The 18,356-nt window shown below is 40.5% G+C and overlaps 2 protein-coding genes across 2 annotated transcripts; one reads left to right on the top strand and one right to left on the bottom strand.

Annotated features, from left to right (window-relative positions):
• Positions 1-277: 277 nt before the first annotated feature.
• LOC120794440 (KH homology domain-containing protein 4-like) lies at positions 278-10,085 on the top strand. Its single transcript, XM_040135532.1, has 14 exons — positions 278-675; positions 1,461-1,734; positions 1,840-1,959; positions 2,115-2,188; positions 2,589-2,641; positions 2,797-3,002; positions 3,832-4,040; positions 4,654-4,714; positions 4,998-5,055; positions 5,252-5,487; positions 5,724-5,828; positions 7,682-7,767; positions 7,852-7,970; positions 8,423-10,085. Exons 1-14 carry the CDS (start codon positions 647-649, stop codon positions 8,551-8,553), a joined length of 1,761 nt encoding a protein of 586 aa, XP_039991466.1. The 5' UTR covers positions 278-646; the 3' UTR covers positions 8,554-10,085.
• Positions 10,086-10,633: 548 nt separating this feature from the next.
• Positions 10,634-18,292, bottom strand: LOC120794430 (fibronectin type III and SPRY domain-containing protein 2). The gene is made up of 14 exons (XM_040135520.1): positions 18,235-18,292; positions 17,889-17,992; positions 17,284-17,570; positions 16,769-16,864; positions 16,189-16,422; positions 15,951-15,973; positions 15,342-15,463; positions 14,448-14,612; positions 14,212-14,346; positions 13,897-14,050; positions 13,048-13,181; positions 12,269-12,401; positions 11,993-12,169; positions 10,634-10,953 (listed from the first exon to the last, which is right to left on the bottom strand). Exons 3-14 carry the CDS (start codon positions 17,557-17,559, stop codon positions 10,704-10,706), a joined length of 1,899 nt encoding a protein of 632 aa, XP_039991454.1. The 5' UTR covers positions 17,560-17,570; positions 17,889-17,992; positions 18,235-18,292; the 3' UTR covers positions 10,634-10,703.
• Between the last annotated feature and the right edge of the window lie 64 nt (positions 18,293-18,356).

Raw genomic sequence — 18,356 nt, 5'->3', positions numbered from 1 at the left:
CTCGCTGTGATTGGTGAGCTGTAAAGTCTCTTTTTTCCATTGGTTACCCAGCTATTTGTGGCACTTTTCATACAACCTACTGCATTTTCACTGTTATTCTCATTTTAAATGACATACGTATCCCTTCTATGACGGCCTGTCTTTTCAATGCGCCTTCCAGTGTTGCATTGGAAATAACTATAAACACTTTTGATTGTCTTACGAACTAGTTCTGAGAGGCTAAAAACCGGCCCCGACTGTGATTTTAATGGGGGCCCAGGTGGTCTTTATTGCCCCGGCCCCCCCCCCAAGCAGTTTAATCCAGCCATGGTCCTGAACTCGTGACAATGGGGGCCTTTACTCTTTGGATTTTTCTACAATAAATCCCACATTTTAAATCAATTGGCTGAAAAATCCTGAGTCAGTTTAGCTTCTGTTTTACAAACTAGGTGACATCTTTTCCCTAAATATCTACAATTATAATATTAAATTAAATATAGTGTTACATAACAAGAACATAGCTCAGCTTCCGCTGAGTCAGACTTTGCGACAAGTCGTCAGAAAAAATTGCCGGCGCCAGATAGAGCAGACCGATGGCTACCGTCGTCCATCGTCAACTACATTAGAAACTGTTTTAATTTTACCGCAGATCTAGTGGAGTGGTGCTATGTCTTCGGGAATGACTGGACAAACACCGTAAGTGTCCGTTTAGTTCGTTCGATTTAAATTAATTTGGTAACGTGAGTAACGTTAGACGGTTCAGCTAAGCTAACGCTAGCCGCGGTGTTTGTTGGTCGAATCTGTTAAGCTTCACGACCAACTAGCATAAATCGTCGTGGCCTGCTAAGAGAGGTTAGCTTAAGGGGAATGATTTGTACGCTTTAAAGTCAATGCGAGTAAGCTAGTCTGAGTGTATGTTATCAAAAATAATCGAACACTAGATTCACTCAAGTCTTAAATAGATATATTGGCAATAAGAACGTCCAAAAAAAGGATTGCAGCTTGCTGAGTTAGCCATCTCACTGACACTGAAGCGGGTTACTGCTAGCTAACTTGGCTTACCTGAGAACAAACGAAACGTTTGTATTATGTGGAACAAAATACAAAGGCTATTGTTAACTTCATCAAAAAGACAAGGAATTTATCAACGAAAGACCTTTTTAAAAAACACCACGATTTACAAGATACATATTTTAACGCAGTAAGCGGTTGGCTGCAATAAGCCGCTATCTACAAACGTTAACGTTACCAGCGTTGTTTCAGGTATTGAATATGGGACCCTAATGTTTTAACGGGAGAAAGTTGCCATTTTAATCTCGAATATGTTTAGCCATCACTTAAGATTCAACAAATCATTGTCAAGATTAATATTTTCCTTTGATTTTGTACTTAGATGTAGCTTTGTTTGTTTTGTAAAATTGTGTAGAAAATGTATGCTCATTTAATGTTTCGTTTTTTTGCTTTTGTTGTTTTATTCTCAGGTGCCTATCCAGCAGATGGGATCAACCTGCCCAACCTAAACAGAGTGTCGATGTAACGCAGCAGAGGAGCAGTGAAAATGCAGCCCACCCTGTCTCTTTATCAGGAGTCGTCAGCACTGCTGGTTCCAAAAGCAACGTTTCCCAGCCACCCCAAACAGGAGAAAAGCCAGTGCCACAGGGAGGAGTTGAAATGGCTGCGGCCATGGCTGCTAAAATAAATGCCATGTTAATGGCAAAAGGAAAGCTGTTGACTCCTCCCCCGTTACTTGCAAAGGTGCACATGATTTAAAAAGCTGTAGCAAATGACTGTATGATATGTCTTGTTTATGCAGTCATTAGAGGACTTAAGGTTTTCCTTGTCATTTCACATGTCCTACAGACCCCTACATGTGTTCCTGTGCCGACCACTACAGAAGAGATGGTGGTCACAGAGGTCGACATAAATGATGTACCGCTAAATTGCAGGGACCTTCTTACTAAAGGCAAAACACAGGAGGAGGTAAGTGGAAGGTAGCCATGATAGTGTTGCAGGGGGACTGCATTAGTGTAAAAAAATGGGGAAAATGAGAAAAATCTTTGTCTTTTCACAGCTTTAAATGAACATTTTCTAAAAATCCCTCTCATATGTTTCAAATTTCCTATTACCTTTTTCAGATCCGGCAGTGTAGTGGGGCAGTCGTCTCAACAAAAGGTCATTACATGACGGAAGCTGAAAAAGGAAAAGGAGGGTATGTATTAAGACATGATATTCTTCCTGCAAAAGTAGTAGTCCATACATTTAAATTTCTCATCACTAGATGGTAGACTAGATATATGGTATTATTTGTTTCAATAAAAAAAAAAAATTCAAGATCTTTTTATTGTTTTGACTAGTTGTTGCAAGCTATACAAGAATAATTGCAATTACAGTGATGAACTGTCTTATTGCACATTTGTTTAGTGCTTGCTGAGAAAATCGCAACATATTTACCAGGAGTGCAATGTCAATCGAATAAAAATTAAATTAATCAATCACCATATAAAATGAATTTTTGAGTGTTACAGTGGTAATGGAGAAAAAAGAACAGCTGTTTGAAGGGGTGCGGAAGTTCTCGTTGTCCATGATATTTCTAATTCACTTTCTTTTAGACAAAGACCTTTGTATTTGCATGTCCAGGGAAAAACCCAAGAGCAGGTCAATAGTAAGTAGCACTTTTGTCTTTTAATCTGCTCAGTATGCAGAGTCTGGCGTTGTCTTTTAATGTAAATCACAAATGTCGTAAGCATTCCAAAGCCTGTTCTTTATGGCAAGGGATAGAATATAGCTGATGTCCATGTTGACTTCTCTTAAAATCAGAGGCTGTGATGAGGATAAAGGAGATCATCTCTGAGGATGTGATGAGGGCCTCAGCAGCATCAGGAGGACAACAGGTGCCTGTAATGCCTCCGCTCACACTATACCCTCAACCTCCTCGGCCTGTCATTCCCTCTCCTGTGCCACGGATGCCCAACACCAACTCAGTGCCAGGCCAGGGACATCGACCTGCAGCTCCTCATTCAGGGGTAGGCAGACATGACGTCTATGTTGAAGTTGAAGCTTCTAAAAACAGTGGTGAAACCTGTGTAGGGTATTCTGGCAGTTTTGCACTTATTTTCATAGTGGCCATTGAGAATAGCAAAAGTATTTTATTTTTTTTTTTTTGTAGCTATACTTTGATATTTATTTATTTTATAATTAAGTGGTGTAAATGATTGCTGCTAGAGTTAGGATTTATATAAGAGGACTTTGCTGTCTTTGGTCAAAATCTATTATCACATTTTACTGGATAAGATTTTTTTTTTAGACATCAGGATTAGGAACGGGGCATCAAGGTCTACTTAAACATATTACCACAGAACAAACTTGACGAGAAAAAAATAAATCCATTGTTGACACCTTTTTAGTTTTTAAAGATAGTCAGAGAATACACCCAGCGAAACTAGGTAACAGCATGTATAAAGCATTTCTAATTTATCGAGATGTGTAACATCTCAGCATAATATAATTACACAATATTCAAAGTAAAATTAGGATTTTATGTATAAAGTTAATTATACGGACTAGGTCTTTTTTGTTGAATATCAGTTTTACTATGCTTCTCATTGTGTCAAGAGTCAGGATTTTACAAATGGAGGTAAAGAAAGTGAGGCAAGTGAAGACTATGTTGCCTTTACTGATACCCACCTCCCAAATTAAGTAGCAGAGAGAACGTCGCTGGTCTAAAGGGAAAAACCTTGGATTACTGCATCTGCTTACAAAGCTGTTCTACCTTTAGTCAACCTTATTTTAGATGTCAACAAACAACCAATATGTGCAGGGTATGGTAGTAAATCATTCTTTTCTTGTCCTCAGAGTTTTGTGCACACAAAGATTTTTGTGGGTCTGGACCAGGCTTTGCCTTCTTTTAACGTGAATGAAAAGGTCGAAGGTCCAGGAGGTTCGTACCTGAGTCACATCCAGACAGAGACAGGGGCTCGAGTCTTCCTCAGGGGAAAAGGTTCCGGCTACATTGAACAAGCATCAAAACGAGAGTCTTTTGAGCCTCTTTATGTTTACATCAGGTATGTTCATTCTAAATGCTCACCTTTTGTAGACTTTTCAAGTTCCCTGTTAGGATTCTAATACAACTTTCTTGTGTGGTTGTGCTGGTAGCACTTCACATCTAAAGGCTCAAAAAAAAAAGAGGAAAAAAAGGCTTAAATGCTGAGCCAAACTGGCCAGTAATGTATTGTTGATCTTTAGCTTTTCACTGATTTGGAACTTATACAGTTTTTGTTTTTGGAGCATAGAAAAAGAAGTTTTTCTCTGTTTCTCCAGTTTTCAGTAGAAACTGGTGGCATAGAAGTCAGTTAACATTTGGATCTGTGACCATGTTATTTTAAAAGGAACCCACAAGAAAAGGGTTTGATTTTACCCAATGAAAATGTTTTTATAACAGAACATGCCTTTACATGGTTGGTGTAAGGAAGTTATTTGTCTGAATAACTGAAGTCAAAAAAATTTAAATCCAAATTTAAAACCAACATTGTATGGTTTCAGTTTTGGTTCATTAGTGACTGAAACACCTGCCTAATAGCCCAACTTTCGTATAAATGCTAAAACCTCTTTGTTAATAACAACTCTGTTAGTCCTTTCCCGAGTTTGTTTTATCTTATTTAACTTTTTGTGTTACAGTCACCCAAACGCAGCTGGATTGGAGGCAGCGAAGAAACTCACTGAGAGTCTGCTGGAAACTGTGAGTTCATGATATTGTCACCATAAATAAAGTTGTGGAGTTGGCCTGAATTTAATCAAAGCCTAATGGGAGGTATAAGAAGGTGAAACTATTAAAGCATATAGTTTTCACTGATACCCACCTCCAAAAGTGAAAGTGGTAGTGTGAACCACCTGATCTCCAGAGATAGGTTTCGAGTGCTCTGCACCTACCTACAATGCAAATGTTGAAAATAAATCACCATAGCCTTTTTGTATTTTTATCTAGCTCTCTACATAGTTTTTTGTTTTCTCTCATTTTCCAGGTGAGAGCTGAACATGCCCGAATGGTGTCGATGTACACGGCCACAGGCTCAACACAACGTGAGTATTCTTTTACACTTTTTAATTAAACAGGCAAATTCCAACAGAGTGACCAAATATCAGGTACTAGCTGACTGCATTCTTCCTTTGACGTCTGTAGTGGCTCAACAATAGGTTGAAATAGTTTGTCAGAACACCCTGTTATTGAGCCATATGATATATGCTATTAACTCCACATTCTATACTTTCATTTCAGCATACGCAGCACATGGATTTCCACCTAATAGCAATTACTCTAGCCAGGGGTCCTGGTATAACTACCCAGCAAATGGGTATGCTGGCGGCTATTCAGCGTACCCAGGAGACCGTGGTTATTGGAGTAGTGCAAATGGTCCCCCAAGTCTTTCTAACATTTCGACAAACCCTCCATCTTCTCAGGCAATGGTTCAGTATCCAGTGTGTCCTAGGAAACCACATCCCTATCTCGTCCAGGTAATTATCAAATATTATTTATGCTACACTTGCTGATTTGAGCACTAGTTTAGTTCTGTGTGCACACATACCACAAGGTCATAAAAGTTACTGTTAAAAGGTTTTGAGCTCATTCCTTATGTAGTAATCCATATTATAAAGTTAGGGCACATGAAACTTCTCGAAGCTTTGGAGTATTTTTTTTTTTTTTTTTTTTTTTAAACCAGTGTGCGTATGTTGTTCTTGATCTACTTAAGGATCCTGGCAGCAGTGAGACAGTGGAGCCTGAAGGATCTTTAAGCACCCCCCCTGACTCAGGAAGTCCCAAACGACATTTCCACGAGGCGGCTAAGGAAGAGCAGGTTAGCTGAAGATTAACACCTGCGAATATCACTGAAAGTTAATTCTGGCCCCTTTAACATGATCATGTCTTTTACTCATCGATTGACCTGCTTGAGTTACTGCTGAAAGTTTTAACTGTCTGGTCTTCACCATTCACAGAGAATGGAGAAGCATCAGCCATCACTGAACTACACATACTTATATTCCATGAAATTACTGTATGAAAAGTATCAAAGTCAGTTTCAGTTTGTCATCCGTGAATGCTGTCTTTCTCTTGCCTATTTTTAGTCTAGCTGAGTAGTGAGTTATTGTTTTTAAAAATCAAATTACCATTCCTAATACAAATGGCTGTTAAGTGGCAACCTAGATGATTTCAGCCCTGGTTGATTTGGTGATAACCGTAGTTACTGGCGGTAACAGCAAATGCAGTTTAATACTAGTGGTCACAGAATTCTGGGGGCGCAAAAGAAACTATTTTCATTTCAATAAAGAAGTGGGGCAATAATTGGCCTTTTTCAGTAACCGTGATCCGATTTTTATGCTGCACACGGCATGAGTCTTCAAACAGCAAGGCACAGCGGAAGGAGCTGGTTACTTCGCTGAGAAGTTGGGAGTTTTGCAGTCTGTCGCCTGCAGCTCTTCATCTCACTGCTCACTGTGGCTGCTCCCTCTTGTTCCATTACTCCCTGCAACATTTCAAACTGATCCAAAAACGCCAGAAATGGATGTTGTCTTGTTTAGTAATTTATTTTTGAATTACAGCAGTAAGTGCTAAGCTCACTGACAACCACATTGCATTTTCTGTGACTATTCATAATAAAAGTCAACTTGTGTTTTGCCAGTTGAATGCTTTTATTGTGAAGCTGCAGCAGTAAGAAACGTTTGGTTTGCATTAGCAGTAATTTAATACAGCATTTTCTTTCTGGGACTGTTGCCACAGACACTCAGTTCATAATTCTAATATATAAATAATTTAATACTTTCATCGGTAGGCTATAGGCTCAATCACCATTGTGTTACCTCGTGGCGATATTGACTTAACATTTATTTAAATGAAAATCTTTGAGAATACCACTTAAAACAAAGCTGAGCAGTGTTTTTTGACCACAGGCATGAGTTTAAACTCATGCCTTAGTCTTAAAATAGATATAATGGTGACCATTTGGAAATTCCCAACATCAACAGTCCACCCTGAAAGCAACTCAGGCTCTGTCAAATTCGTATCTTTGTCTGTCAGGACACATTTCTTTTAAGTTTTAAATTAATTAATTAATCATACAAATTTGGGCTTTTTAGAATAGTTTTAATGTTGCTTTGCTTGTTAGGTTAGCCCTTGCTGACTTTACACTTGTCTACATATGACACGGATTGACACGTCTGGTTGCAAATCTGAATTTTGTTGTCCAGATTTGACTACATCAGACAAATAGCAGATGCATGCTTTGTAGTAAAGTATTTGTCAGGCTCGTGGCTTTTTGGATTTTCAAAAAAGAAAAAAAATGTTTTTAAAGTAGTAGCAACAGTAGGTTCAAACTAGTTCATTCCTGTATTTTATTGTCTCCACACATGCAAGAGGACACTGTTGACTTCTGTTTAAATAAGGGCTTCTTGTACCGAGCACAGCTGAAAATATGTTTTTGGTAACAGAAAGTTATGACGAAAATAGAGAGTGCAAATGAACCGCTGATTGTGCTGCTGTGTAGCCACAGTAAAATTACCTTTTTCTTTCCACAGCAGCTAGCACTTTTATACTCCAATTTTCAACCGTATTTTTCAGTTTGTTTTTTTTTAAGTTTAAACTGTTTTCCTGTGGACCAAATATTTTCTTTAACATAAAAAGTTTTCTTAAATGTTTTTTACTTTTCTGTTTTAGCCAACCAGCTGCTCTCCAGAGGGTCCTGCTCACCAGGAGTCTGCACTTCCTGCCTCCAGTGTTGGAGAGGAAAAAGCCGTAGAAAGGTCTGTTAATAGATCTCATTTCCTTTGTATGTTATTCTTCACGAATCTTGTGTGCTGTAGGTACTGACATTTTTCTCTCTTCAGAATTCTGATGCCTCCACCGCCACCTCCCTTTGTGGCTCCTGCCACTGTTACCCGCAAAAGGCCGAGAGACGCAGTGACAGATGATCCGGCCAGTCTGCCCAGCAGCACCGCGTCAATGGGTATGCATTTCTTTATTCCCTAATAATAAGAGAGCCTGAGTACTCAGACATTTCTTCTGTGGAGTTGTCTATTGCATGAAATGGCATCTCCCCCCGTGGAGGAATGGGGGAGGAGTGGAGGACCTGTGTGAATCTCTCTGCTGGTAGAACCCACTAACATGGTCTTCTTGTATATGTTTTTTGTCTTTCCCTTGTTTTCTCTCTCAACATGTGTCCCCGGACCTGCCTGTTATGGATGTATGCTGTGCTGCCGTTTCATTTGATATCTTCCCTCCCCTGGCTGTGGATCAAACGAACTCAAAAACCACCGCTAACATGGGGCTCCTCAATGGGTTTCCTTTTTGTTTTGTTCTCTCGCTTTGTCTCTCCCCCTCTCTCTTTACCTCCCATTTCTCTCTCATGTCTCCCACCTCCTTTCTACTTTTCTCTCCATATTTATTGTGCCCTTACAGGTGTTCAAGAGGATATGTGCGAGAAGAAGTCTAAAGTGGACGAAGATGCCTCAGGGCTTGTGCCCTACGGAGGAGATTCCTCCGACGAAGAGGAGGAGAGGACACGCAGCAGTAAGACAGATAACTCATAACCCCTGCCCTGCCCCATCCCCACTGTCCAGGATACTCGCAGACCCAAAGTCTACATTCAGTATATCAATGCAGTTCTCAAACTCAAACCCCCTAAAAGGAAAAATCCACCTTTGAGTTATCATACACTGTTTTAGGACTATACCAGTGTTTTCTCATGTTTTACCCTATTTAACTACAAACTACGTTATTGCTGACCAGTTTCCAAGCAAAATGTTTGTTTTTGATTGACGTTCTTTGCTTCCATCCCAGCAGACATGGTTTTCCATTCATCTCCGTATGGCATTTAAACACATTGTTTGAAATGTCTGCAGCCACTTTTTGTACTGACATCAATTTTAGAACTTTATATACAGGTGACTAAGCTTTGTCAGGTTGACAGTCTTTATACAGCAGTAATCAGGGTTGGGCAAAAAATGTTTTCATATCGTCAGGTTGTTACCAGCGATCGCTGACAGGCTGCCCATTCGTATGACGGGAGGGAAAGGTCTCTCTCTCTCTCTCATGTCACTCATTTTACATGTCAGTAAAGCTGATCTCAAAGCACAGCTGCTGTCATTTACCTCTATTTTGGTTCAATTTACGTAGTGATCACAAATTAAGTTTATCTGCAGCAACAGCTTGGTTCTTCTGAACAGAGATTTCTCCCTCCCTCTCTCGTTATTCTGTTGCTTCATGTGTGTTTTTAAAACAAAGTCGGTGGCAAATCAAGTCAGTCTATGCATTACATACATTCACAAGTGAATTTCAGGCTTCAGCTGGAAATGCGAGCCTGGCAGAAATGAACCCAGCACATAAAGATAGCAGAGTGGATGAAAGAGCTGTAGTCACGTGTGCCTCACACTCACCAGCTCAAATCAAGCAGCAGCAGGCATATGGAGAATGGAGATACAGGGTTTTTTCAGATTGCACAGCACATTGATTGCGCTCCCTTTTCCATCTGCCAAACGGGTTGCTTTAAATTAAGGAGCAGAGTCGGTGTGCTGATTAACAGTGATTGCTGAGCGGGCGATGACAAATTGGCGTCTTTGATCGTTGATAGACGATCCGTTTACTGTTCCTATCAGTATTGTAAAGTACAGATGATTACTAGTAAGCAGACTGAAGAGGCTTTAAAAAAAAAAAAAAAACACTGGTAGGTATGTTCAAATAATCACCAGTTTCTGATGTTTGGTGCTTTCCTGGACTCTTAAGGAAGAAGGGTTTTTTCTTTTCTTTTCCTGGTGTTGGTTTTGCTTTGTGTAAGTCTGTTTCAGTTCTTTTCATGCATCTCCCAGAATGTCTCTGTAATCCCTCACACAATGGATGTGAACTTGTTGGTTTTAGTCAAAGGTGAGCATAGTTAAATGTATACCCACCTACATAGCAAAGTGTAAATATAGCCTGCCACCAAGTTCATTGTGCATATGTTTGTAGCCACATGACTTAAGATACAACAGATCTTTGGGAATTTTGAGGATATGGTTTCAGAGAATGTAAATCTTTTCTACAGTGTTATTGCTGTCTTGATAAAAGCCTCTTTTTTACTTAAAGGGTTTTGACTCTACAATGTGCACTTACCAATCTCTTAAATGGCTGAGAAATTGTGTGTGTACACACACAAAAAAAACACACACACACAAAAAAGGTCCAGAAAAGCAAAGAACATCTTTAGTAGCCACTTTTAACAGTGTGGAAGAATTCAGGGTGGATTTTGTCCTTTTAAGCTGTGAATACAATTGTATAGTAACAAATAAATTGATTATTTTATTTTTTCTTTCTTAAAACACTTAGTTCATTTTTCAATGCATCTTTTGTTAAAAACAAGCCCCTCGTTTCCTTTTTTGAATTTCAACATTTGGTCTGCTGCAGTTACTGATGATATAAGTACATATTGTAAAATTCAGTGAAACTTTTTCTTATCTTGGAAAATGGTGTTTGCCTGTTCCCATGGAATACTATAATAAAAACAACTAAAAACCCATCTTTGTCTTTGTGTCAAAGAAATTTTATACTGCTAAAGATGCTCAGCAGGTGTTTTTTTTGTTTTTTGTTTTTTTTAATGAATTAAGTGGTTTCTTTATGGGGGATGACACCCAGAACTTTTTTTTTTAAAGTTGTGTCTGTTTCTACCAGGCTTATGTCATTGTAATACTAGATGTGTTTGCTGGTGTCAGATGAATGCGTACTCAGGAGCCTCTATGCTGTTGTGTACAGTAAGAGCTCCTGGGTTGTCCAGGCCAAAGCAGGGGTGCACATAATTTTGGAAGTGACAGTGGAAGGTGTGTAGGTGTTGTTCCAGATCCACATTAAAGAAGGACAGAGTCCCCCCCTCGTAGTCCAGTGCCACTCCTAGCCGCACTGGGTTCACTGTAATCCTCAAGTCAGGACTCCAACCATTGTGCAGAAACTCATATTTATGCCTGAAGAAAAAAAAGAGGAGGGCGACTTTATGATTGTGTATAGCAAAGAAGTTCTAAATATAAAATGTTTTCGCTCATCCTGCTGGGATAATTTTCCCGCTCTGTCAGCCATTTGTGGAGCAGATGCTGAATTGTGAACCAAAAGTAGAAATGGCTGTGGATTAAAAGAATATGAGAAATGTGATTGTTAAATTGTGTTTAGGCAGCATCACCATGAAGACGCCAACAATGGAAACCACATTCAGGGCTTGTGTGATATGCTGCTCTCAATGATTTGCTAAAATGTGACAATTCAATTGTCCTGCTTTGTTGTTACTTATGAAGTAACATATTAAAATCTGGACTTTTCTATCTTCAAATAGGCTTAGTTTTGCATAGAGCGGATGCACACTTTTTTGCTTAGGAAAGGAAAATTTCTTGTGGCTAAAAATACAGTCTTGGCCCAGTTTCCATGAACTGCCATACTAGTCCCTGAGAGGATCAGCATGCTAATTCTGGTATCACATTGTCTGAAAAATCTGCATCCACTTGGTCTGTGCCGTCCTGTGAAAATCAAAGCCAGCTTCTCCTCTGCAGCTTGCACAACAAATGGGGTTAACAAGTTTGTATGGACAAACGACTGAGCAGCAAACCAAGGCTACTATAACTTGTATTTTGTTCAAATTTACTTCCTCCTCGTTTTTTTTTGTACTTCCCCACTGCTGTTTGTGTAAAAGAAATAATTTCAAAATCAATGTTTTTCCTTTAAATATTTTTTTCCCTCTGACCTTATTGAAAAATGATGTGGAAAGTATTGAAGTTGTAACTCTTTCCTCTGCCACTCTGACAAAATACGAAGATGAAATGAAAATCCCAATAGACTTATTTGGGAGGAGGAGTGCTCTGTTAAAAGTACTGTCGACGCCATTCGCAGATACATACAGTGGATTTTCATGCCGTATAGCTGTTTTACAGCTGGGGTCTCTGAGACCCCAAACAGAACATTAAGGGTTAATATCCAAAAGTGGTGCCAGTTTAAACAGAGATGGTGCACTGTTACCTGGATGGGGTGAGAATGTGTCTCATGCACCAGGAGGTGTTGTTGGCGCCGAGGTACGAGTTCCTCTCCGTGTCCTCGTATGCAACGCCGACCCTAAACTCGGTCCCATCATCCACCTCAATTTCCCAGTAATGCCTGCCTCGCACTGGAATCATATCTCCCAGGACAGCTACACATCTGTAGGCGCGCGTGCGCACACAATCTTATTTTACATGTTTACATTCATAGAGGGAAATCTGGAAAGCTCCCATTATCTTTAGCCATTGTGTACTTTACCTGGTAAAGGTGTTATCATCTAAGGCCATAGCACTAATTGGCAGCTCCTCATCGCCGTAAAATATGGTGAAGCCATCTTCCGAGATGGACAGGCAGGGATGGGCAGTGTCCTCCAGGAGATAGAAGAACGTACCTGCACCGGTAAACAAACATTGTTCCTCGTCATTTGAATGTGCCAAAAGTAATGGTGGCAAGTAAATAAGTACATTTTGAGGAACTAGTACTTTATTATTTCCATTTGATGCTACTTTATACTTACACTCCACTACAATTCTTTAACGCCTATAGTTATGATGCATTGTGACACACAAAACTACGTAGCGGTACCAGTGGCTCCCAACCTCTGGATTGGGACCAACACAAGGGGGCACGAGAGTTAAAAGATTATTTTTTAAAAATTCTGCAACACGTTTGTTTTTGGATTTTGCTCTAATTGTATCTGATTGTACTGCTCATTACTTACCGATACTGTATGTATTCCGTGATGAATGTTCAAGTCCACATTGTTTCACCTCACGGGGTCACAAATATCAATGATCCAATAAAATAAAACAGACTATTTTGGATGATTTCTTTTACTTTTGATAATTAAAGTACGTTTTGTTGCTAATACTTCTGTACTTCTACTTCATTAAAATTTTTGAATGCAGGACTTTTTCTCGTAATGGGATATTTCTATAAATTGGCATGGCTACTTCGACTTAAGTAAATGATACGAATACTTCTTCCGCCACGCGGCCAAAAGTACCGGGAACAGGCTGATCGATGATGCTTCTCACCTGTTGTGGAGACAGTAATAACTTCACTCCGGTCGCTGGGCCCGCCAATGTTGACTGCTCTCACAGAAATGAGGTAACGCCGTCCTGTCTGCAGCTGGATTAGACACTGACAGGTGGGCACGGCTACTATAGACCTGGGGGATTAAACAATGTGACACAAGGCTGATATCAATTCCTTTTTAAATATATTAAATGCATAATGATTACAGCTTTTTGGATTGGCTTCTATTTCAAAAACCTCTACCAGAGTGTAAAGCCTTGAAATAACTTCTTGTCTCAAAACTTCTGAAACACAAGGTGGATAAATGGGGAAGTTAACTAAGAACTTTGTCATATTTGGACCATGGACCGGTTTCAGTTAAGACAGTTGAGAGTCCTAAATGGAAAAATACACAGATTATTCAAATAAATCGTTTGACTGTTCTATGAAGTGACCAGATGAAAAATGAAAAATGACCCCAAATGCGAGGACAGTATTCTAGCTGAGGCTTAAAGTGCTGCAGGAGCTGAAGCTAAGAATAGATTTTCTAGGACAGAGTGTATCTTGACTCAGCAGCTCTATAACCATGGGACCTCAAAAATCCCATGCAAGCTCTAACACAGGCTTTTGTTTATGGATGTATTGAAGCCTTAAAGGACCGGCCTGTGAAGACCAATATCCTGGGGTACAGGATCTTTGAAACGCTGCATATCCAGTGGACCGTTCTCGTTTTAGTTGAGTTATTTTAACTTTATCTTTGTGTGTGGAAATAAAGTGCGAAATTTCAAGGAGTGCAAAAATGACATCTTGAGCTTGTTTCCACGTCAAATCTGTCAACTGTGGGTGTATGTTAGCAACGCAGTTCTTACTCAGTAACAGCGCCCCCTGTGCCATCAGTGCCCATCTCACTGAGCTCCACAGTGTAAGAGTCCACAGGGTTGGTGTTTCCCGACTCCCAGCGGATCAGAGCAGCCTCTGGACAGCTAGAACACTCCCTCCGCTTGATCACTGGGGGCGATGGCACTAAGGAATGAGGATTTAGACTTTATTCTCTCCTAGCATCAATCATGTGAGGCCAAACATCTGAAAATGGTTTTAGGGGCCATCCGAACAACAGAACGATTACTTCGACTGTCGCAAGTTTAATCACTCTTTGTGTAGTTTAGGAGTGTGACATTTATTACCTGTCATGTATAAGGCCTTCTCGCTCGCTGGGCTGATGCCTGTGGTGTTGGTAGCCGTCACCCAGAGCTCATACTGAGCATTGGGCAGCAGATCTGTCACAGTGCAGTGGGTCTCCTTCACTTTTACCTTGCTTTCTGGAAAGCAAGCACGGATTTAGTTGCGGCTGTACTGAGCGAAACCAGAGATTCCCATGCCCATAGATGTGTGTGTGTGTGTGTGTGTGTGTGTGTTATACCATGTGGCGCACAGGTGCTGTCTGCTGGTGTGTCCTCCAGCACTGGTCTGTAGTAAAGCTCATAGTACTCCACGGTGTCGTCAGAGAACAAGCTCCAGCACACACGCAGGGACGTCTGCGTGGCAGAGTTGGGCATCTGAGGGTTGATTACTGGGGCAGATGGAGCTGTTTATATATTGGGGAAACAATGTTAATCTAGTTTTGTTATCGAGTCAATACCATCACAAGCTCTAAGATAACAGTACAGAAACTGTATTGCATAAAAAGCCATACATTATGAACGCTTGTTCTAGTTTAAGCTCAACACTGACACCTCTGTGCTTTTATTTATTATGATTCTTAGCCCTAAAAAAAGAGACTTTAAAATTGAATTTAACCTTCACAGTATCCTAAATATTCTATCCTTCCTAAACACATGTACAGCGTAATACACTGATAGAAGCTTTGGTGAAAGCTCAATAAGGAAGATTTTTTTCTTCTTTTTTTTCCTCTACAGATGAATTTCTTTTATTTTTCTTGCTTTAATCTCCAGCATCACTTCCACTTTCCCAAACTATGTAAGTAACTACAGTCTTAACTCTGATTTCATCTAATCTGACCAATGATCTTTCTGCCTGTGTTCCTCAGGTCAGATCAGTCCTTAAATGCTGTTCTTAAATTATCAATGTATTCCTGTAATTTTGCCTTTCCAAACCTGCTATTGTGCAACTGGCGGCCGCCCTATTATAGCTAGTGAAATGATAGTTAATGGGCTCTGGTCAACCACCACACCACAGACTCCTCTATGTGTTAATTTATAGACAGTCTAAAAGGTATCCAAGAGCACGATGCGTCTGAGGCAACTGTACAGATGTTGACGAGAAAATTAACCTCCATCTCACTGGAAAATCAGACCTGGCACAACATTGATGGAGTCCATCATGGTTTTCACATCTGACAGGTCAGCAAGTGGTGTGTTAAACTCAAGACGTGTAGACAACGTGAGGTCAATCTCCTCTTTGGCAAGCTCCTCCATTCTAGCGTAGTAAAAAAAAAAAAAAAAAAAGAGCTCTGAATACTACATTTAACATAACGGTAAAGAAGCTTGTGTCATGCCATTCATCTGGAGCGGTCAAACTATATTCAGTTTGAAAACTCAAGATTCACTTACAAGCTTTTCCTTGAGCTCACAACCACATTTTGTTGGTCTTCTGCTCAGGTATCATCGAGACTGACGATCCCCATACCATGGAAACTGAGCTATCTCAATACTCTGCAAAAAAGCTAGTAAGTGGACCTTGACTAATTTTGAGGATGTTTATGTCAAACTACTTCTTGCAAAGCCAAGAGTATTTTTTCATGCTAGAAATGTGTCTACTTACATAATATTAGTCTGAAACGACAGGCAAAAACACCTGGAAACAATAATGCAGTAATAGCCCAGTGCCGTTAACGGTTAGTCTTTTGAAATCACACTCCAGTGACACACCATGTGGTTTGCTCACTGAGCAGCATCAAAATTACCTTTCAATGGTGGGCATAACTGCCTGTCAACAGAAGGTCAAAGAAAGCAACTGAACCACAAAGTAAACAAATGTAGAAATATTGACCAATATCTCGTTTCCACAATCACAAGAGTAAAATCCTCTACTGAGGCCATTTATCATCATGCGCACAACTGTAATCTGCACATTCTTATGACTTGCTGAAGGAAACACACACACACACACACACACACACACACACACACACACACACACACCTTCAGGAAAAGCCTTTTGTCACGGCTGCGGTAGATCTCCTTGGCTGTCTCAATGAGGTCCTTGGAGGCATCCAGCGCCCGACCACAAGCCAGGAGCTGACTGTACAGGGCTTCCAGCTTGCTCTTCTTCTCCTCCTCCAGTCCAGCTGCCCTCTCATCATATCGCTGAGACAGCGTCTGTAGCACGTCATTGTAGTGCTGCTCCAAGTGCTGCTCCTGACGGCCAAAATTCTCCTGTACACACACATTCATATGATCATGGTGGCCCAGTTAGAGAGTTAGACATTTGTTATGCGTTAAACAAAATAAGGATGATGAGGAGGATACGGATGAAAGATCAAGGGAGATAATGAATGAAATGGATGTGTTTGATTCTTTAGTTCAGGACTGTCCAGTTACAAATACAAAATCTGACATCTTGATTTCTGTCTGTAAGTTCAATGAAAGAAGTAATAAAAAGACGTATTCCCGAATGCTCACGCAGCCATAAAATAATAAATTCAAAAAACAACATCAAAACACATTAAAACAATCTATTTCAATCTATTTCACTACTATAAGACTTGAGTGTGACGTTTACCTCCACAGTGAGAAAGATTTCCTCCAGATGACCGGCAAAGTTCTCCATCTCAGCAACCTTCTCTTGCAACCGATTCCTGGTCGTGACAATCTCAATCTGAAAAACAACTGAAAGTCACTTCTACTCTATTTTTTAATTCAAACCAGTGACTATCTTTCAGCATGTGCTTTTCAGGTCTCTCTGCTCATTTTGTGTGGCTTTCATGTGGACAGCTCCATCTTCTGGGAATCAGCTACTAAGAAATCTCAAATTATAGACATTGGACCACAGCTCTTAAGAGTGCAATGCCATGGCCATTTTTAGGGAAATAAAAATGGACAAACGTGAACGTTTCAATGCATAGCTGTCATGAAATTAAGTGTTTTCATGGCTCATTTTTTTCTCTAATCCTCGCATTTTTAGGGGTGTTAATTTAAATTGAAAACAAATCGCGTGAAACCTTTTTGGTTTAACAATGGTCAAATGAAAAAAAGGAAATATCCAATGCGTCATTCCTGTGTTCATGTGTCCCCCACCTCCGTTTCTCCCTCCTCAAACACATCATCTTCACTGTGTCCATCTTCGGCCCCAGTGGGAGGAGGAGGGCTATCCTCACAGGGCTCGAAATGAAGGGACTCGCTGGTGTCGACGGAGAACCTCTGGAAGGAGGAAAGCTCTCGGGCCGCCTCTCCTCCCCTCTCCGAAACCACATTGCAGGGCTCCATGGTGGTTGGCTCTCTGCTCAACTCCTGCTGCTCAGCTTCCTCTGCAATCACGTCCAGTCTGCCTCCTCTGGTCTCATACAGGTCCATTAGGAGGGTGACTGTGGGAGGACAGAGGTTTGCAACTCGCTGATCATTCACGATTCTGATACAAGATCAATTTCAAATCAACCCTTTTTATTTCTTTCTATCTATCTATATATATCTATCTATATATCTATATAGATATAGCTATATCTATATATCAACCACTTGGAATACCATTTTAAAAACAACGCAACAAAGAACCAAACAGAACACAACAGTATGTGAGATCTCAAAACTACACTCCTTATACTTGAGCCAAGCAACTTTGCCTGTGCAGAGCAAGCGGTTAGTTAAGTTATTAAAAGTGATTCAGCAGCTGAGGGCAATTTTACCTGGATAATTCCGTGCTCCGGTCTGCTCTAAACAACCGTTTCGGGCCAACGGCGCTGTCCGACGAGCCAGCTCTGCGGGCGGTGCAGCCCTCAGCCCCCAGAAGCTGTGACAAAAATAGATGGGAGCCAGGTTGCTCGGATGTCACAGGCATGTCAGACATCCGTGCAGGACATTAGTTATTGGTCGAATAAAACGCGCAGTTTAGACTAGTTAAGGAGGCCCGCGTTTCGTTTACACTGTTCAAACAGCATACTTGTGATTAGTACCCGTTTGTTAAGTGTTTTGATATTAGGAGCTGGAAATCCCCGAACATGTGATTCAAAAGGTTAAAGTTGAGCACGATACCTTTGTGGTACCTTCAGGGCTCCTCGTAAACGGCCACTTCGGTCACTCAAACTCTTTTGAACAGACAATTGCTGCTTATTCGGTATCCCAAGTCAACGAAACCGAAGGCTGGCAGCCTTTCC

This window comes from Xiphias gladius, chromosome 1, assembly GCF_016859285.1.
Source record: "Xiphias gladius isolate SHS-SW01 ecotype Sanya breed wild chromosome 1, ASM1685928v1, whole genome shotgun sequence".
NCBI classification, from domain to species: Eukaryota; Metazoa; Chordata; class Actinopteri; order Istiophoriformes; family Xiphiidae; genus Xiphias; species Xiphias gladius.
This window is presented reverse-complemented; position numbering and strand designations above follow the sequence as displayed.